Consider the following 14,345-nt stretch of genomic DNA (forward strand, 5'->3'; position numbering starts at 1 on the left):
TTTTAATTGCCACATTATCTTTTTACTTGCTTTGAGTTCTGTTTTTATTATGTGTCTTTTATTTAAAACAATTCTTCCTCATTTGGGTAGGTTAAAACATTCTATTTCAGAAATTTCACAGAAGTATTGATATCATGTGAGTGCCAGAACATCCTGTAGCTGGAATGCTGTCTAAAAAGGGAAAAGTCTTCACAAAGAATGTGTGTCTCTGAGTTGATTTGGCTCACCAGAGTTCTGTTCTTCTCTTGCAGGCATTATGCTGCTGGAGGTGTTCCTGGTCCTGGGGACACTCCTCATCTACTTCTTATTTTCCAAGAAGAAAGAAGAGTCACTGCCCTTCAAAGATGGGTGGTGGGGCAGGGGACAAAAGCCTTTGACTAAAGAAGACTCAAGTATTCGGCCATTTAAGGTGGAGACTACAGAGGAAGAGCTGAGTGTAAGCAAATCTCTGTGCTGGGGGGGAGGGAAGGAAGAAATGGTCAAATAGATGCGGATCGTGTTTGGAAGTAATTTTTAAATTAAACCAACAGAGTGCCAGTGATGTCCAGGTCTTGAGGGAAAGGATTTTTTAGTACTTCAGAAGATAGGTATGAATAGGCAGATCTCACTGTATAATTTTGTTCTCAGCTGGTTCTTGCATGATTGCTGGTAAATAAACCTACTCTGCAAAGCCTAATAAACATAAAAATCATATTACAGATTACTCAACTCTGTTTTTCTGTTTGTGCATTTTCCTCATTTTGTGCAGACCAGAATAAGAACAATGTGCTTTTTTCCCCCTTTTCTTTCCAAAGCCATTACAAATACCTCATTTTCTTGACTGCTTTATGTTTGCAGCTGTGTTGGATTCTGATTCTTCTGTAATTAATAGTCTACTTTGGTCAACATTAAATTACTGTGGTAATTACAGTAAACACATACGTTGCAGAATTTGTTGGATGAAAGATTTTGATTGTGTGTGTTTAGGCCAGGGATTGAACGATTTCATAGATCTTTGTGGAGTCATGGTTCAAACAATACTCATGGGATTGCTCATATTATTAATTTATAATAGATTCCTAATTTCTCAGCAAGGCCTGGGTTTTTTAACACTTTCCTTGCCCTTCTTAGTAATATCAAGGGACATTGGTCTCCATTATGTTTTCCTCTTACACTGCAGAGACTAAGATGGATAATTTCTAACTTAAAGACTATTGAGCAGGATTAGATTTCCAGATCTGCCTTTCAGCTACTCTGTGGTTCTGTTGGCAGTAGGAAGGGATTCTTGGCTGTCCTTCCCTGCTGAGTGATTTTGGAGTGATCTTGCAATATCACCAGCATCCTCTGTACCCCTGAAGTGCAGTGGGAAGGTGACTGGCATTGTTATTCAAGATAGGCAAAATTTTATTTCACTCTAGTTTCACTAACTTTCTGTCTGTGCAAAATCCTGACTGTTTCCTGGTGAAGGCCTCCCACCCCTGGGTTTGGGAAGGAAAGCAAAAGTTTTGGGCTGGATTCATGCACTGACTGTGAGGAAAGTATCCTGGAAAGGCAGCAAGACTTGGCCTTTGAAGCCACAGCAGTGCCAGCAGAGCATCTTGCCCTCTGTGGTTCTCAGCCTGGCAGACAGGTTGGGCAGCCCCGCAGAACAAAGGGTGGGAAGAGCTGTGAATGGAAGAGGAAGGAGGCCATCTGGAGGAGGAAAAGAACTGGAACAGCTGAAGGAGCATCAGCAAGAGGCACAGGTGTCTGATTAGAGATGTTATTTCCATTGTTCTCGTTTCAAGTGGGAATAACTAGAAACTATTCACAGCCCAAGGCAGCAGATACAAGTGCTTTTAAGGCCTCTTCTCTCTTTTTCTCTGTAGGATTTATTTAGGAGACTTGACCAGGCTCGCTTCACTGAGCCACTGGAGAGCAGTTGCTTCCATTATGGAACTAACTCAGCGCATCTCAGGAAGATTGTGTCCTACTGGAAAAACCAGTTCAATTGGAAGAAACAAGTCGAGGTCCTCAACAAGTACCCACAATTCAAAACAAAGATTCAAGGTGTGTAGCTTTTCCCCTTAAAATATGAACAGCAACAGATAAATTTGTCTGCAAGGGAACTTGGTGGGATGAAGGCTCTGATTGTGTCACAGGGCCTTCCCTCCCTGGCTACTGTAGTCTGGATCATTGGCATCACTGCTGAAGGAGCAGGGAACTCCTTCCTTGTAACTGAAGCCTCTAGGACAAGGAATGACAAATGGAATTCCCTGCACATGAGTGGGCTGTCAGCTGGTGTTAGCAGGAGCCAAGCATGGGTGTTTGGAAGCAGAAGTACATCTTAAGATGTACACATGTTCCCTGCCTCACATGCAGTCATGCAAGAATTCCCACAGATGTCTCCTCATGCTCCGTGGAGCTTCCCAGCTGCTGCTGTCGCAGTGAAGCCATCAGCCTGGCAGCCCTCCTCAGCTGGGCAGCTTGTCCCTGCCTGGCAGGGCAGATGTGCTCTGCTGCACCTCTTCAAGCATTCCCAGGCCCAGGAGTGCACAATGCCTTTCCCCTGGGGCTGATGTGCTGCCAGGTGTGAGGGAGGGGTTTCTTTTCACTCAGAGCACGCTGCACCTTTCCAAAGAGTTAATTCTAGCCAAGGTCTGCTGGTGCTGGAGCTTGGTCAGACTGGGCTTTTTAAAATGCCTGATTTAGGGTGGTGCTTGGGTCCAGTTGTAGATCTAGAGCACAGCAGGCAATTGTCTCACATGATGACAAAATTTAACCTTAACTGAGTATTTTGTTCCATTTTTACTTGTACCCATAGTTGTGTGTTATTTCAAAAGGTGCAGTTTTCCATAATATTTTAAATGGATTTGGGACAATAAATGGTGCTACGTAGTAGTTAGAGCTTAAAGCATTTATTTAAATGATGGTTAGTGCTGAAAGATAAAACCGGGAAGTCTTCCCTTAAAAAAGAAGAAAAAAAACACCATTTGGGACCAGAAAGGGCTAAGGGCAATACACTATGTATAGCAATGGAAAGGGAAATTTCTGTGTTGGGAAAGATTACAGAGAGGAGATATGAAAAGACAAGGTCAAACATGCTGTGTATCAGGTTCCTACCTTCTGTCATCACTTGAAAGCTTTTCAAAGAATACAGAGATTCACAGCAGTGTCAAGGATGAGGAAATCTCAAGTCAGTGGAAGAGGGTGGGATTGCTGGTGAACTGGAGTTGATGTGAGTAAAATATGCTTAAATACATAAAGAAATGAGACATTCATTTCTTTCATGCTGGGAACAAATTCCTGTTTCCTGGAAAAGAGAGCCCTGAGCTAGTCTGAGGAAGAGTAGCTCACCTGAAGCAGGTAGTGTAATGCTGTGTCAGACTTTCCTGCTGGGAAGTGTCACAATGGAAACCACACCACAGATTTTACCTTTTACTGAACAAGTAGGAGACTGGTATTAGAACACAGGTGTCTGTTTTGGTTTATTCATTTAAAGAGATCCTGAAAGCTTTGGACAAAGGGTAGGAAAGAACTACAAAAATGAATACTTTAAATCTCTTAGCGAGGTGTAAAATCCTCAACTCAGAATGACTGGTTTATCAGCAGTTAAGATGTGTGACTTGATTACAGGAGGTTTCCATGGACAGAATACTTGATGAAGGCTTTTAAAATTCCTTTTGCTGTAGTCTTTAGGGTCAGTGGCTGGGGACAGAAGCCAGACACCTTCAAATGGAAAGAAAGGCATGCACAAAATGAGGAAAGTGATTCATGCCCCCAAAGAAACAACTGCAAGTTGTGATGGATTCCCTATATCTTGGTGCCTTCAAGCTGCAATTGTAGGCCTTTCAGGAAGAAAAATCTGTGGCTGACTGAAACCTATCCTGTACCATGCAGGGACATTTGGGTAAAATTTAAGGGCACTTGGGCTGAATGATGTAATTGTCTCCTCTGCCTGTAAGCTGTGTGAGTCACTGTGTTACCGTTGGTAGATTGCTTCACTTCTATGTCTTAATTTGCCAATTTATTTTAAAACAGAAATAGCCAACCTCATTTGGCTGCTGTGGTGCTTAATTGCCCATTATAAAGTACTTTAAGGTCCTTGGGTAAATGTATCCAGAGAGGTGCAATGTCTTTGCACACTCACCAGAAAGAAAGGACTGGGGGAAAGCTTTATTTGTAGTCTGTTCTGTGATAAGTTTCAGTGTCATGGTAAATTTGGGCATGCTAATTAATGATTTTATTTTTACAGGCCTTGATATCCATTTTGTTCACGTAAAGCCTCCTCGTTTGCCTGAAGGCCAGGCTGCAAAGCCACTGTTAATGGTTCATGGTTGGCCTGGCTCATTTTACGAGTTTTACAAAATTATCCCTCTCCTAATGGATCCTGCAAGCCACGGCCTCGGTGATGAGCACATTTTTGAAGTCATTTGCCCATCTATCCCTGGTTATGGTTTCTCAGAAGCACCCCACAAAAAAGGTATGGCACAGAAGAAGAAACTGAACCCCCACAAGCCCAGTCTCACAGTGAGGCAGCCTCTGTTAGCAGAACAGCATCTCCTGTTACACACTTCTTGTTTTCCCAGCGAGGAAACAGAGATCCTGTGTGTTGCGTGGGAGCAGGGAGATAAGGGGGTGGCTTTGGGTGACATCACTGGCTAGTTTCTGGAGCAATGTGTAGATAATTTAAAGAGAACCATAAAAAGCTATGAAGTGGCAACTCAGTAGTTGTAGCTGCATCCATGAATTGTCTGTGAATGAACAGGCAGGGTGAATTTAATTTATTACTGTTCCTTTTGGGTGTTTTGCATCCATATTTGGCAGCATTGTACAGGTAGGTGAAAAGGAGGAGTTGAAACAAAGCAGTTAGTGTATCCACATGGCAGATTGCAGCCAAATACCTGCTTGCTCAGCTCGTGCTCAGAACTATACAAACACAAGCCGCAGCAAATTAAAGCAAGGTAGTTGTTTAAAGTGATACTGAGTTTAGTATTCAATTGCATGTGCAGGTAAATGACATGGGGAAGGTGGGTTTGCTTTTCTCTGCTCCCTGGCTGTGATTTCAGTGGTCAGTGTCCAGAGCAGTGGAGAGGTCTGCAACAAAGGCTGGAGTTTGTCCTCCTCATGGTTTCTGCTTGCTCTCTATGCTTGGCTGCTGAGCAAGGGCTTCCATACAGTCAGGCAAGGAGAAATGGACTTGTAGCTTTTGAGGAACTCTAATGTAGCCTTGATGTGGAGAATCAGCACTGCAGGGTCGGAAGAGTGGGTGGAATTAATGCAACAAGTGTTCTTTTCTTTTAATGCAGACTTCAATTCCGTGAGTGCCGCCTCTGTTTTTTATGAATTGATGCTCAGACTCGGATTCAATGAGTTCTACATCCAGGGCGGTGACTGGGGCTGGCTCATCTGCACCAACCTGGCCCAGATAGCTCCCAAGTGAGTTACCCCCTTGGTGCAGCTGTTTTACTGTGTCAATAGTTATTCCCTGTGCACTTGGGAATTCCTGCCCGAGTCCTCGCTGTGTAGTTTCTCTCCTTGGTGTTCAGTGTTAACCAAAGAACCAAAATTACACACCTTAGCTTCTATTAAATGTTTTTTCTTTCAAACTGTTGCCCAGTAGTTTTGTAGTGGCCTCTCTGAGGTCGGGAGTGGGACAAGTACTTGTAATGAAAAAAAAGGAGGATGTGTGGCTTAGTGCCCTGGAGTGTGTGCTGATTACTGACAGTTGTCCCTTTGACTTGTCATTTTTTGTGAAAAGCCACACTACAAAGGGTAGCTGAGGTCATGATGTAATGAACAGGCTGGAATTCAAGTATGTCCATTTTTGTTAATAGATTTTAAATGTTACGGGTCACAGCACCAAGCCTGGCAGAGTTCAAGAAGTGTTTGGACAATGCTCTCAGGCACATGGTGTGATTGCTGGGGCTGTCCTGTGGAGGGCCAGGAATTGGGCTTTGATGATCTTTGTGGGTCCCTTCCAAATCAGGGTATTCCATGATTCTAAAGACAACTTTGAACTCTTGTTAACTTTTTGTTAACTTGTGGGGTTTCTCTGTTTCTCTCCTTAGCCATGTGAGAGGTCTCCATTTAAATATGGTCTCAGTTTCGAAGCTGGGACTCACTCACCTGCTCTCCATCCTGCTGGGCCGGTACTTCCCAGGGCTCTTCGGATTCCAGGATGAAGATGTCAGGAGGATGTTCCCCTTCTTGAAAAAAGGGCTCTACAGGATCCTGTCTGAGTCTGGCTATGCTCACATACAGGCTACAAAGCCGGACACTGTTGGTAAAACAAATGAAAAAAAAACCCCACAACCTTTTTTGAGCTTGGAATACTTAAGTCTCTTCACTTCAGTTGTACTTTTATAGAAACAAAATGTACTGCTCAAAATGTGCAGAAAATAATTTTTTTTGCAGTGTATCTGCACATTTAAACTGAGCATGCTCCAAGTGCCACTGACCTCATTTTCCAGTTTTCATAAATAAAATAGATTGTTTAATATTTTTCCACTTCTGCTATCACTGGGGACTGTAATTCCATTTCAAATGCAGCTCTGCAGAGAGCAAAAGATAATTTCTTCTCAGAGAATGGATCACATTCAAATAATGTAAACTGCAAGAAGCTTTTAGCTGTCTCAGCACACAATGTAGTTTATTTATTATAGTGATAAGTAATACCTGAGAAGTAAAATCAAATTTCACTTTCACTCATTGTTGTGAATCACTTGCAGGCTTCCAAGGAAAAAAAAATGTTGCTATGAATGTTCTTTCTACATGAGCTAGTCACTCAGATGGTTTAACTGCTTTAAGTATATGAGTATTAAGTATTTCTATTTTAAAAACATCTTTTGTGGTGACTAAATTGGACAACTGAGTCAAGAGTACTGACTACATTTTAGTTTGGTGCAGCAACAATTCACTGAAGGATTTTATTTAAAACATAGCCAAAGGAAATATTTCTTAATGGTTTTCCATAAGCTTACCTACAGAGGCAGGTATGTTCTTAAAATGTGGAGGCAAAAGGATAATTGTATTTATTTAAAGTAATTTTTCTTCCATTGAGTTTTGGTTTCTAAAATTGCCAATCTTTTGTGTTTTAGGAAAGAGAGGGATGCTGATAGCTGAAAGATGCCAAAGCCATGCTCCTTCTCAAAAAGAATTCTGGCTGATTCTTGTCTTTACCAGTCACTTGTGGTCTGTCAGAGCAGACTGTGCAGGCTAGGAACCAGAAGCCAGTTCATGCTTTGGGAGCTGGAGCACTCCTGCAGTTCACCAAAGGACAAAGAAGAGAGGAGCAGGGCAGTGGGCAGGTTCCTGAAAGGAGAAAAACACTCTGAAGAAATTTCTGACAGAAATGTCTGCATTCTAAGTGCTCTGAGGACCAATGTCAGTTTTTCTCTATGTAAACAGATGGACTCTACTCACAGTGAGTAGATGAGAGCAGGCTATTGCTTGTCGTGTCCAGCACATCTGGAAGGTGCTCAACAGAACTTTCTCAAACACTTGCTATTTCAGTTATCAATAGTAGTTGCTTAATAATTGAAACTCCACTGTCATGTTTAAATAGCAATTACTGGTGAAAGTGTGTCAGCTGCAGTGTTAGGCACCTTCCTGGAAGTCTGGGTTGCACGGGTGGAACTTCAAATACATTGTTCTTGGGAGCTGTACCTTGGGAGCAGCTTTTTCTCATGTTTTACTGAGAAGCTGGGACAGATTTCCAAAATACGGTCCCGGTACTCCACAGCACTAGGATGTGTGATCAGAGTTCCAGGTGCAGGTGTGCTCTTTCTGTCCAAGAGAAGCAAACTATAAAATTTATATGAAGGCTTGTTTTACATGAAGGCAGTTTGCTACTGCTAATTCAGAAGATGGACTGTTCAGTAGAGCCTTGCTGTGCTTTAATGACTTTCTAATAATCCTTAAAATGTTTTTGCTGTTAGATAATGCTGCAAATCCTCCTGGTCATGTGTAGACATGTGGGGTTTGGCTCTGTAATGCTGTTTAATTCATGACAACTTCCAGATTAAAGGAAGCAAACCCTCCTTGGCACATAGAGCTTAATCTTATTAGTTTACCAGAAAAAAAAGAAAAGCCAGCAGAAATCCAATACTGTTACATCAGTTCAAAAAACGGCCAGCGTGAGCTAATGTGGAGCCTGCTCATTTGCAGATACTTTCAGTTTATGATTTGGCATTAAATAGCTCCAATCATTGTACTATTTTATTTAAGAAAGCAGCTGATAGAACAGCTTTGTAAAGTTACATCCCCTGTATTATAACAGGTAGCTTCTGTAACACTCTGTTGGATATCAATTACAGTTAAATTTTCCTCTTCCTTTACAGGTTGTGGTTTGAATGACTCTCCTGTGGGACTGGCTGCATACATCTTGGAGAAGTTTTCTTCATGGACTGATATGGAATTCCAGAATCTAGAGGATGGAGGACTAGAGAGGTAAGCCCTTTCTCTCCTGACATTTTGGATGAGGTGCCTAAGTCCAGAGTTGCATCTGAAGAGGTCTGTCTGAAGTGTTCACCTTGTACTCAGGGAGCCTGTAGTGGCCACAGCTGGTGCAGGGCTGCACTCCAGTACCCAGAGAGGCAAACAGGCCATGCAGGGCGATGGATTCCCTTCCCACGTCGATTTCCTAGAAAAGAGATACACTCTACAACTCCTGGACATTAAAAACTGACTCTGGGGAAGAATCTCATTAGGACACAAAATCCAAAATTTCATCCCCCATTAAGATGCTGGCAACCCATGATTCATTGTAATACTAACAATCAGCTCTCTGTGAATTGGCTTTGGATTGATTGTTACTGCTTCATCTACCTACCAATTGCTAATAAAGGATTATGTTTAGTGTGGAGCAGAAATCAGAGCTGAAATCCCCTTTGAGAACTACCTGGCAGAAATGGAGAGAGGGGGCATGCTGTGGAAAGGCCCAGTGGCAGATTTGTATGGAAAGTTTGCACTGCATACAGCTGATAATTTTATATGAAACATGCACTGTTTACAGCACATATTGGTGTTGTGAGGGCCCTGTTGAAGGCTCATGGTAGCATTTCAGATTATCATTAGTAAATGGCACAAGCTGTTGCACGTGCTGTTCTGGTCCCACCCTCCCAGTCTGTGGACAGGAGAGACAGCCATGCTGGAGCACAAGGTGCTTGCTGCAATCTGCCTTCCATGTAGGAGTTAAAAGGTGACTTCCCAGTTTGTGTCTGAAAGTCTTTAGCATCCTTAATTGGGCACTGGCAGACAGAGGGGGAGTAATAACTTCACCTCTCCACTCTTAACCACTATTGTTTCCTGTAATGTTTTTTTTTCCCCCTAACTTTTTTTTTTCCCCTTACAACCAAACCAAAGTCAAGTCCCTGCTAAAGTGATGCAAATCAGTTTTCAGTTCTAATTAAGAAATGTCTTGGGCTCGCCTCTTCAGGAAATTCAGCCTGGATGATCTGCTCACCAATATCATGATCTACTGGGTGTCAGGCTGCATTGTCTCCTCCATGCGTTTCTACAAAGAAAACTTGCAGAAGGGGATAGGCACACAGAAACATGAAAAGTAAGTGTGCCTTCTTCTCTTAAAATATTTTGCACTGATCTTAATTTTATAGTTGTATGCCTTATAGATTTCTGCATGCTGAGGAAAAACCCTTCTCTGTCACAGTATTCATCTGCAAGACAGACCAGGTAGTTGATGTACTGTGCTGTGCTGGGCCAATATGGTGCTTAGGTAGGAATCCTGAGCCATAAGTGAGGAGATCTGACTGGAAGCACTGCTTGAGGGCCTCCTATTCATGGTGTATCCATGTGCTTTCCAATTTTATTTCAGTTACTAAATCAGCCAGTGACTGAGTCACACAGTCAGTTTTGTTTAGTTTAGTTGGTTGTTGTAGTCTTACTACTTTTCTAGACACACTTTGCCTGTTTCTGCAAAAGGCTTAGGTTCTTCCTTTGGAAGCAACTTCAACCTGCTGACAAACTGCGTCATGCAGGAGTCAATGAGACTGATGTGCCTGCTGCTGCTCAGACTCTCCAGTCAGCAGCTTGGTTGCATGTACTTGTGTCAGCTCGAGTATGAGTGAAGGCTTAAAACTGCCCCGAGGTATTTGCAACCACAGCTTAGTGCCATGGTATTTATTTAACTGTGAAATGATGCTCCCAGGAAGCTGACTCATTTCCTGAAGCCATTGTGGCTATGCTGTGGGTTGTATCTTGCTCTGGTTCTGCCTGCATGTGATGAGCTGTGTGAGTTTCTCTGTGCCTAGAGGACAGAGTCTCAAAGTCTTGTGTAAAGTTCTGACCTCAGGCTTCTGGAAGTGCCCAACACTTTTTGTATCTACCTTTTAAAGTCTGTCACTTCTGACAACGAAGCTTATTTAAAGATAAGATGGGATATTTAAACCTAGAAAATGCGGCTCTTATAACAAACACAGATCATTCACATCCCTCAAATCCAGTTGCTTCCTTACATTTCCCAGTGTGCAGAATTATTGTAGTGTGCATTTGTGCCTGTTAAAAGCAAGACCTATATTGCAAGGCATAGTTTCACATATAGAAATGTTGCTTCTGAACTAGTCTACATTATTAGTATTCCTCTCTTCTCTCCCCCTATGAAGTAATTCTTCTCCTGCCTACCCTCCAGTTGTCCTACCGGGTTTAGCATATTTGAGCAGCTATCTTCTCTGTAAATGTCTCACCAGCTCTTATCAAATTGTGTGCTTGTCCCTCAATTTGAGCCCTGTGTGCACCAAGAGGAAATTTGCTGCCCTCCACCTCCTAAGGTTCTCCTCTCCCTTTCCATGCTTCTGAGCCTCATGCCCTGGATCCCTTGCAAAATGGACTTAATATCGCTGTATGCAAAAATAAAAAAGAGGGTTTTTTTCTTTAGGAGTTAGAGTGTTGTCTTCAGTTTTAGGATCTAGAAGTCAAATTTTTAATGGCTAACAAGAGCGTGCTCAACTGTTCAGGAACATTTCCTTAAGACTTTTGATTTGTTGCTTTAAGTGTTTGGAAGATTACAGTGATTTTTTTTTCTCCTCTCTCAGGCTCACAGTCCAGGTACCCACTGGCATTGCTTCCTTCCCTAATGAAATCCTGCACACACCCCAGGCTTGGGCCAAGAAGAAATACACCAACATTGTCTCCTTCTGCTTCATGCCTCGAGGTGGCCATTTTGCAGCTTTCGAGGAACCTGAACTTCTTGCTAAAGATATTCTGCAATTTGTTGATAAAGTAGAGAAAGAGCAACTCTGGAAAAAGAAAGGGGAATAACTTCCCTAAGAAACAGCAGGGTAATTACTTTTAGCTTAGTACATGTACAGGGGCTTACTAAGTCTCCTCTAATCCATGTAATTAGATCTTACTGTTGACCAGATATGAGCAAGAAAGAAAAATGCAGTGTACCTCCATGAGATAATGCCATGGGGACCAATGGATTTTGGGTTGGGCTTCTTTGTGTTCAGCTGGGTTAAGGAAGTAGCATGAAGAGTACTTGGGTGTGTCCTGAAACATGTTCTGTACTATACTTGACTCTTGCTTTGAGATTGAAAAACAGACCTCACAACAACTAACGTACCTAGTAACAGTTTAATTTTTATGAAAAGCTTTTCTTTTTCATGGCAGCAGTAAAATTTGAGTTGCTGTGAGCATGAATTTCCTCACATAAAGAGTGGGGAGCAGCCTGGCGGGACCTAACTTGCATGAGTGCATCAATCAGTCAATCAATCAAACTACCTTCTGCTGGCTGCCTTTCTCTTCCAGCCTGGGCTGAAAAGCAGCTTCCTGGCTATGAAGAAGCTGGGCTGCCCTGTGCCAGGCTCCTGGGATATGTGAAAAGAAGCTGAAACATGCATGTGCCTGTAGCTGAGACCAAGAGGAGGGGCTGGGTAGGAGTAACTACAGCCCCAGCTACCTCTACACTGAATTTGTACTCTTAATTTAAATCCTAGCTCTAGATAAGCTCAACACGCTGTGGCTGTGCACTGCTTTGGCAGGGTATTGCAAATACCTCTTACTAAAGAATAAAAATATGATTAATTCGAAATTAAAAGTGCATTACATTTTTAATAACTCCTCTGTGATTCTTGTAATTCTTTTAACAACTGAGATGTTGCTTGGTACCAGCTAAGAGAAGCATCAGTTCAGAACCTATCAATTCTGTACTGCATCTGTTATAAAGGTCAGATTGAAGGCAAACTTCTCAAAGAAAATTGAAGGGCTCTATGGCTTTACCAGCTCCTGCCCCTAGTGTGTGCAGCTGAGCTTCAAACAGGTCTTAGACCATATCCAGTTGACTGATTTCAGTGTTGTTCTGTTCTCCAGTCACTTCTGATTCCTTCCCTACTTCTGAAAGCACAGGGAAATACAGTCTATCAATAACACTTGAATGGGTTAATATTATTTCACAATTTTAATTGAAATGGAAGCTCAGATCAGAAGTGCAGCAGATCCATGCTCCATGCCACAAGGATTTAGACTCAAGCATACCACACAGCTTGTTTCGCAGAAGGTGAGTGGATCCTCCTGGGCACATTCAAATTCTAGTGCTGAAAGCCACCACCAACCCTGACAGAAAATCAGGCAGAAGGGCTGTGAACCAGACTGGATCAGATTTCTAAGCAGAGATGAGACCTCTTGCTCCCTTTCCTCTGCCTGCTGCACCTGGATGCCAGTAGAGTAAGGCAGAGGAGTTCCCAGGTTTCCCTACTAGATTTGATCCTCAAGCTGTTCTTGAGTTCTTTAAGACAGCTACTTGCTTCCAGAATAGTAGTAGGCACTAATTCCATGCTTACTTGTAAGTGCTTTCATTCAGTCAAAGTTTGTGTTCACATTTGCAAAATGTTGTGTGATGCAGGCCAGTCTGTTTTCAATACTCAGGAGGAAAACACAGAATCACTCCCTTTGCAATAGACTCTTTGTGGAGAAGACCCTCCCCAAAACTTGTTTCAGGAGCAGCACAGTGAAAGAGGGTTCCTTATTCAGGAGGAATTGGCTCACCTCTGACAAGAACAGCTGCTACAGGCACCACTACACACCCTCCTGCACAAGTCTGTCCTGCCCTGCTCTGCACACCAGGTAAGTGCTCTTTAGGGTTTCATAAGTTGCTCTCTGAGAGACAAAGCTGGACCTTAAAGGTCTAGATTTTAGGAGCTTGGAAATGATAATTAAACACCTGATATATAGCAGAATTTATTCTGAATTTTGATGTTCTACTTCTTAAACCTTAACCTCACAGCTATCAGCAGCTATTGCTCATTACCTACTTATCTACAGTTAGATAAATAAACAGTGAAATACTATGACAAAGTGAAAAAGGATGAAATTAGCTATACACCAGCTGTAAAACTTGCCCTCAATTCCTCTTCCCTTTTTAAAACAACCCTCTGGTTTTGGCAAAACAGAGCAAATCCCACCACCTCTAGTGCAATGTTTAACACTAATGAAGTGTCTGTGAGCCAGTGTTAGCATCTGCCTCTCATCCTGTAGCGAGCAACTCTCCCAGGAGCGAGCTCTGGATTTGACAAGCACCTTGAGTGAATCCAGATTCACTTCTGATACTCTCTGGTACTGGATACAGGCAATTATTTGGTACAGAAAACCAGGAATAAGTTTAATATTTCTGTTAGCAAGTAACTGCATATCAGACCATTGCAATAATAAGAAACAGTGCAAAAGGAGTCCCCTGCTCTGTTACAATTGTTCTTATTCATGTCAGTCAGCTGAGGACCTGCCCTTCAGCCCAGGAATTTTCTCTAAAAAGGCCAAATGTGATGCTCTTGGGCTGGCTGAGCTGTTTCTTGGGAATAAAGCTCTGAAGGGTAGCTACAGCCTTCAGGATAACAAAGAATCTGGTGACACTTTAATGCTCAAAACATTATGTTTTGGTCCAGGGTCATTTCTTAGTGAAGCTTCAATTTCTGGCCCGAAGTTGCCCCAAAGTCTCTGCTGTCCTAAAAGCCCTGCCACATTAAGTTGCTCCAAAACATGTATTTATCCCACGCTAAAACCAGAAGTAGCTGGACCTAAACCCTACTTTTTAATTATCCAGTTACAGCCCATTAAGAGTCTCACTAAGGGGTTTGGAAGCATGCAGATGCCACCAAAAATAAACAGCTTGCCATCTTCCTCCCCAGCTGAAGTGCTTTGGAAAGTGTTTGCTTCTGGGTATGGAAAAATACAAGCAAGGTCATAATCTTCACATATAGCTCCAGCTAAATAAACTCCCAGAACAACCAAATTGACTTCTGATTTTTAAACTGCAAGCCATAATGTTGTGAAAAATCCAAGTCACCATATGCAGCCTTTGGACATCTTATACAACCATACATGACTCCACATACGTTAAACAAAAATGTCAGGCATTACTCAGATCATGAATGAAA

General features: G+C 42.4%; 1 protein-coding gene across 5 annotated transcripts; it reads left to right on the forward strand.

Moving 5' to 3' along the window:
• The first annotated feature begins 254 nt into the window (after positions 1-254).
• EPHX1 (epoxide hydrolase 1) lies at positions 255-12,021 on the forward strand. 5 transcript variants are annotated; one of them, XM_062490478.1, is made up of 9 exons: positions 255-436; positions 1,848-2,028; positions 4,214-4,441; positions 5,268-5,397; positions 6,030-6,244; positions 6,642-6,643; positions 8,351-8,409; positions 9,398-9,523; positions 11,010-12,021. In XM_062490478.1, the coding sequence occupies exons 1-9, from the start codon at positions 257-259 to the stop codon at positions 11,233-11,235; spliced, it is 1,347 nt and encodes a 448-aa protein (XP_062346462.1). In that variant the 5' UTR covers positions 255-256; the 3' UTR covers positions 11,236-12,021. The 5 variants fall into 5 exon arrangements, with proteins under 5 accessions (XP_062346462.1, XP_062346460.1, XP_062346461.1 ...); XM_062490476.1 differs by lacking the exon at positions 6,642-6,643 and having other exon boundaries at positions 8,301-8,409; XM_062490477.1 differs by lacking the exon at positions 6,642-6,643 and having other exon boundaries at positions 255-409; positions 8,301-8,409.
• The last annotated feature ends 2,324 nt before the right edge of the window (positions 12,022-14,345 follow it).

The sequence above is a fragment of the Cinclus cinclus genome, chromosome 3 (assembly GCF_963662255.1).
Source record: "Cinclus cinclus chromosome 3, bCinCin1.1, whole genome shotgun sequence".
Classification (NCBI taxonomy): domain Eukaryota; kingdom Metazoa; phylum Chordata; class Aves; order Passeriformes; family Cinclidae; genus Cinclus; species Cinclus cinclus.

Bases quoted from the DNA above. Each gene is read 5' to 3' on its own strand.
- EPHX1 (XM_062490476.1), top strand. From the start codon at position 257: ATGCTGCTGGAGGTGTTCCTGGTCCTGGGGACACTCCTCATCTACTTC. The intron at 437-1,847 runs GTAAGCAAATCT...TTTTCTCTGTAG, and splicing joins CTACAGAGGAAGAGCTGAGT to GATTTATTTAGGAGACTTGA. The intron at 8,410-9,397 runs GTAAGCCCTTTC...TCGCCTCTTCAG, and splicing joins GAGGATGGAGGACTAGAGAG to GAAATTCAGCCTGGATGATC.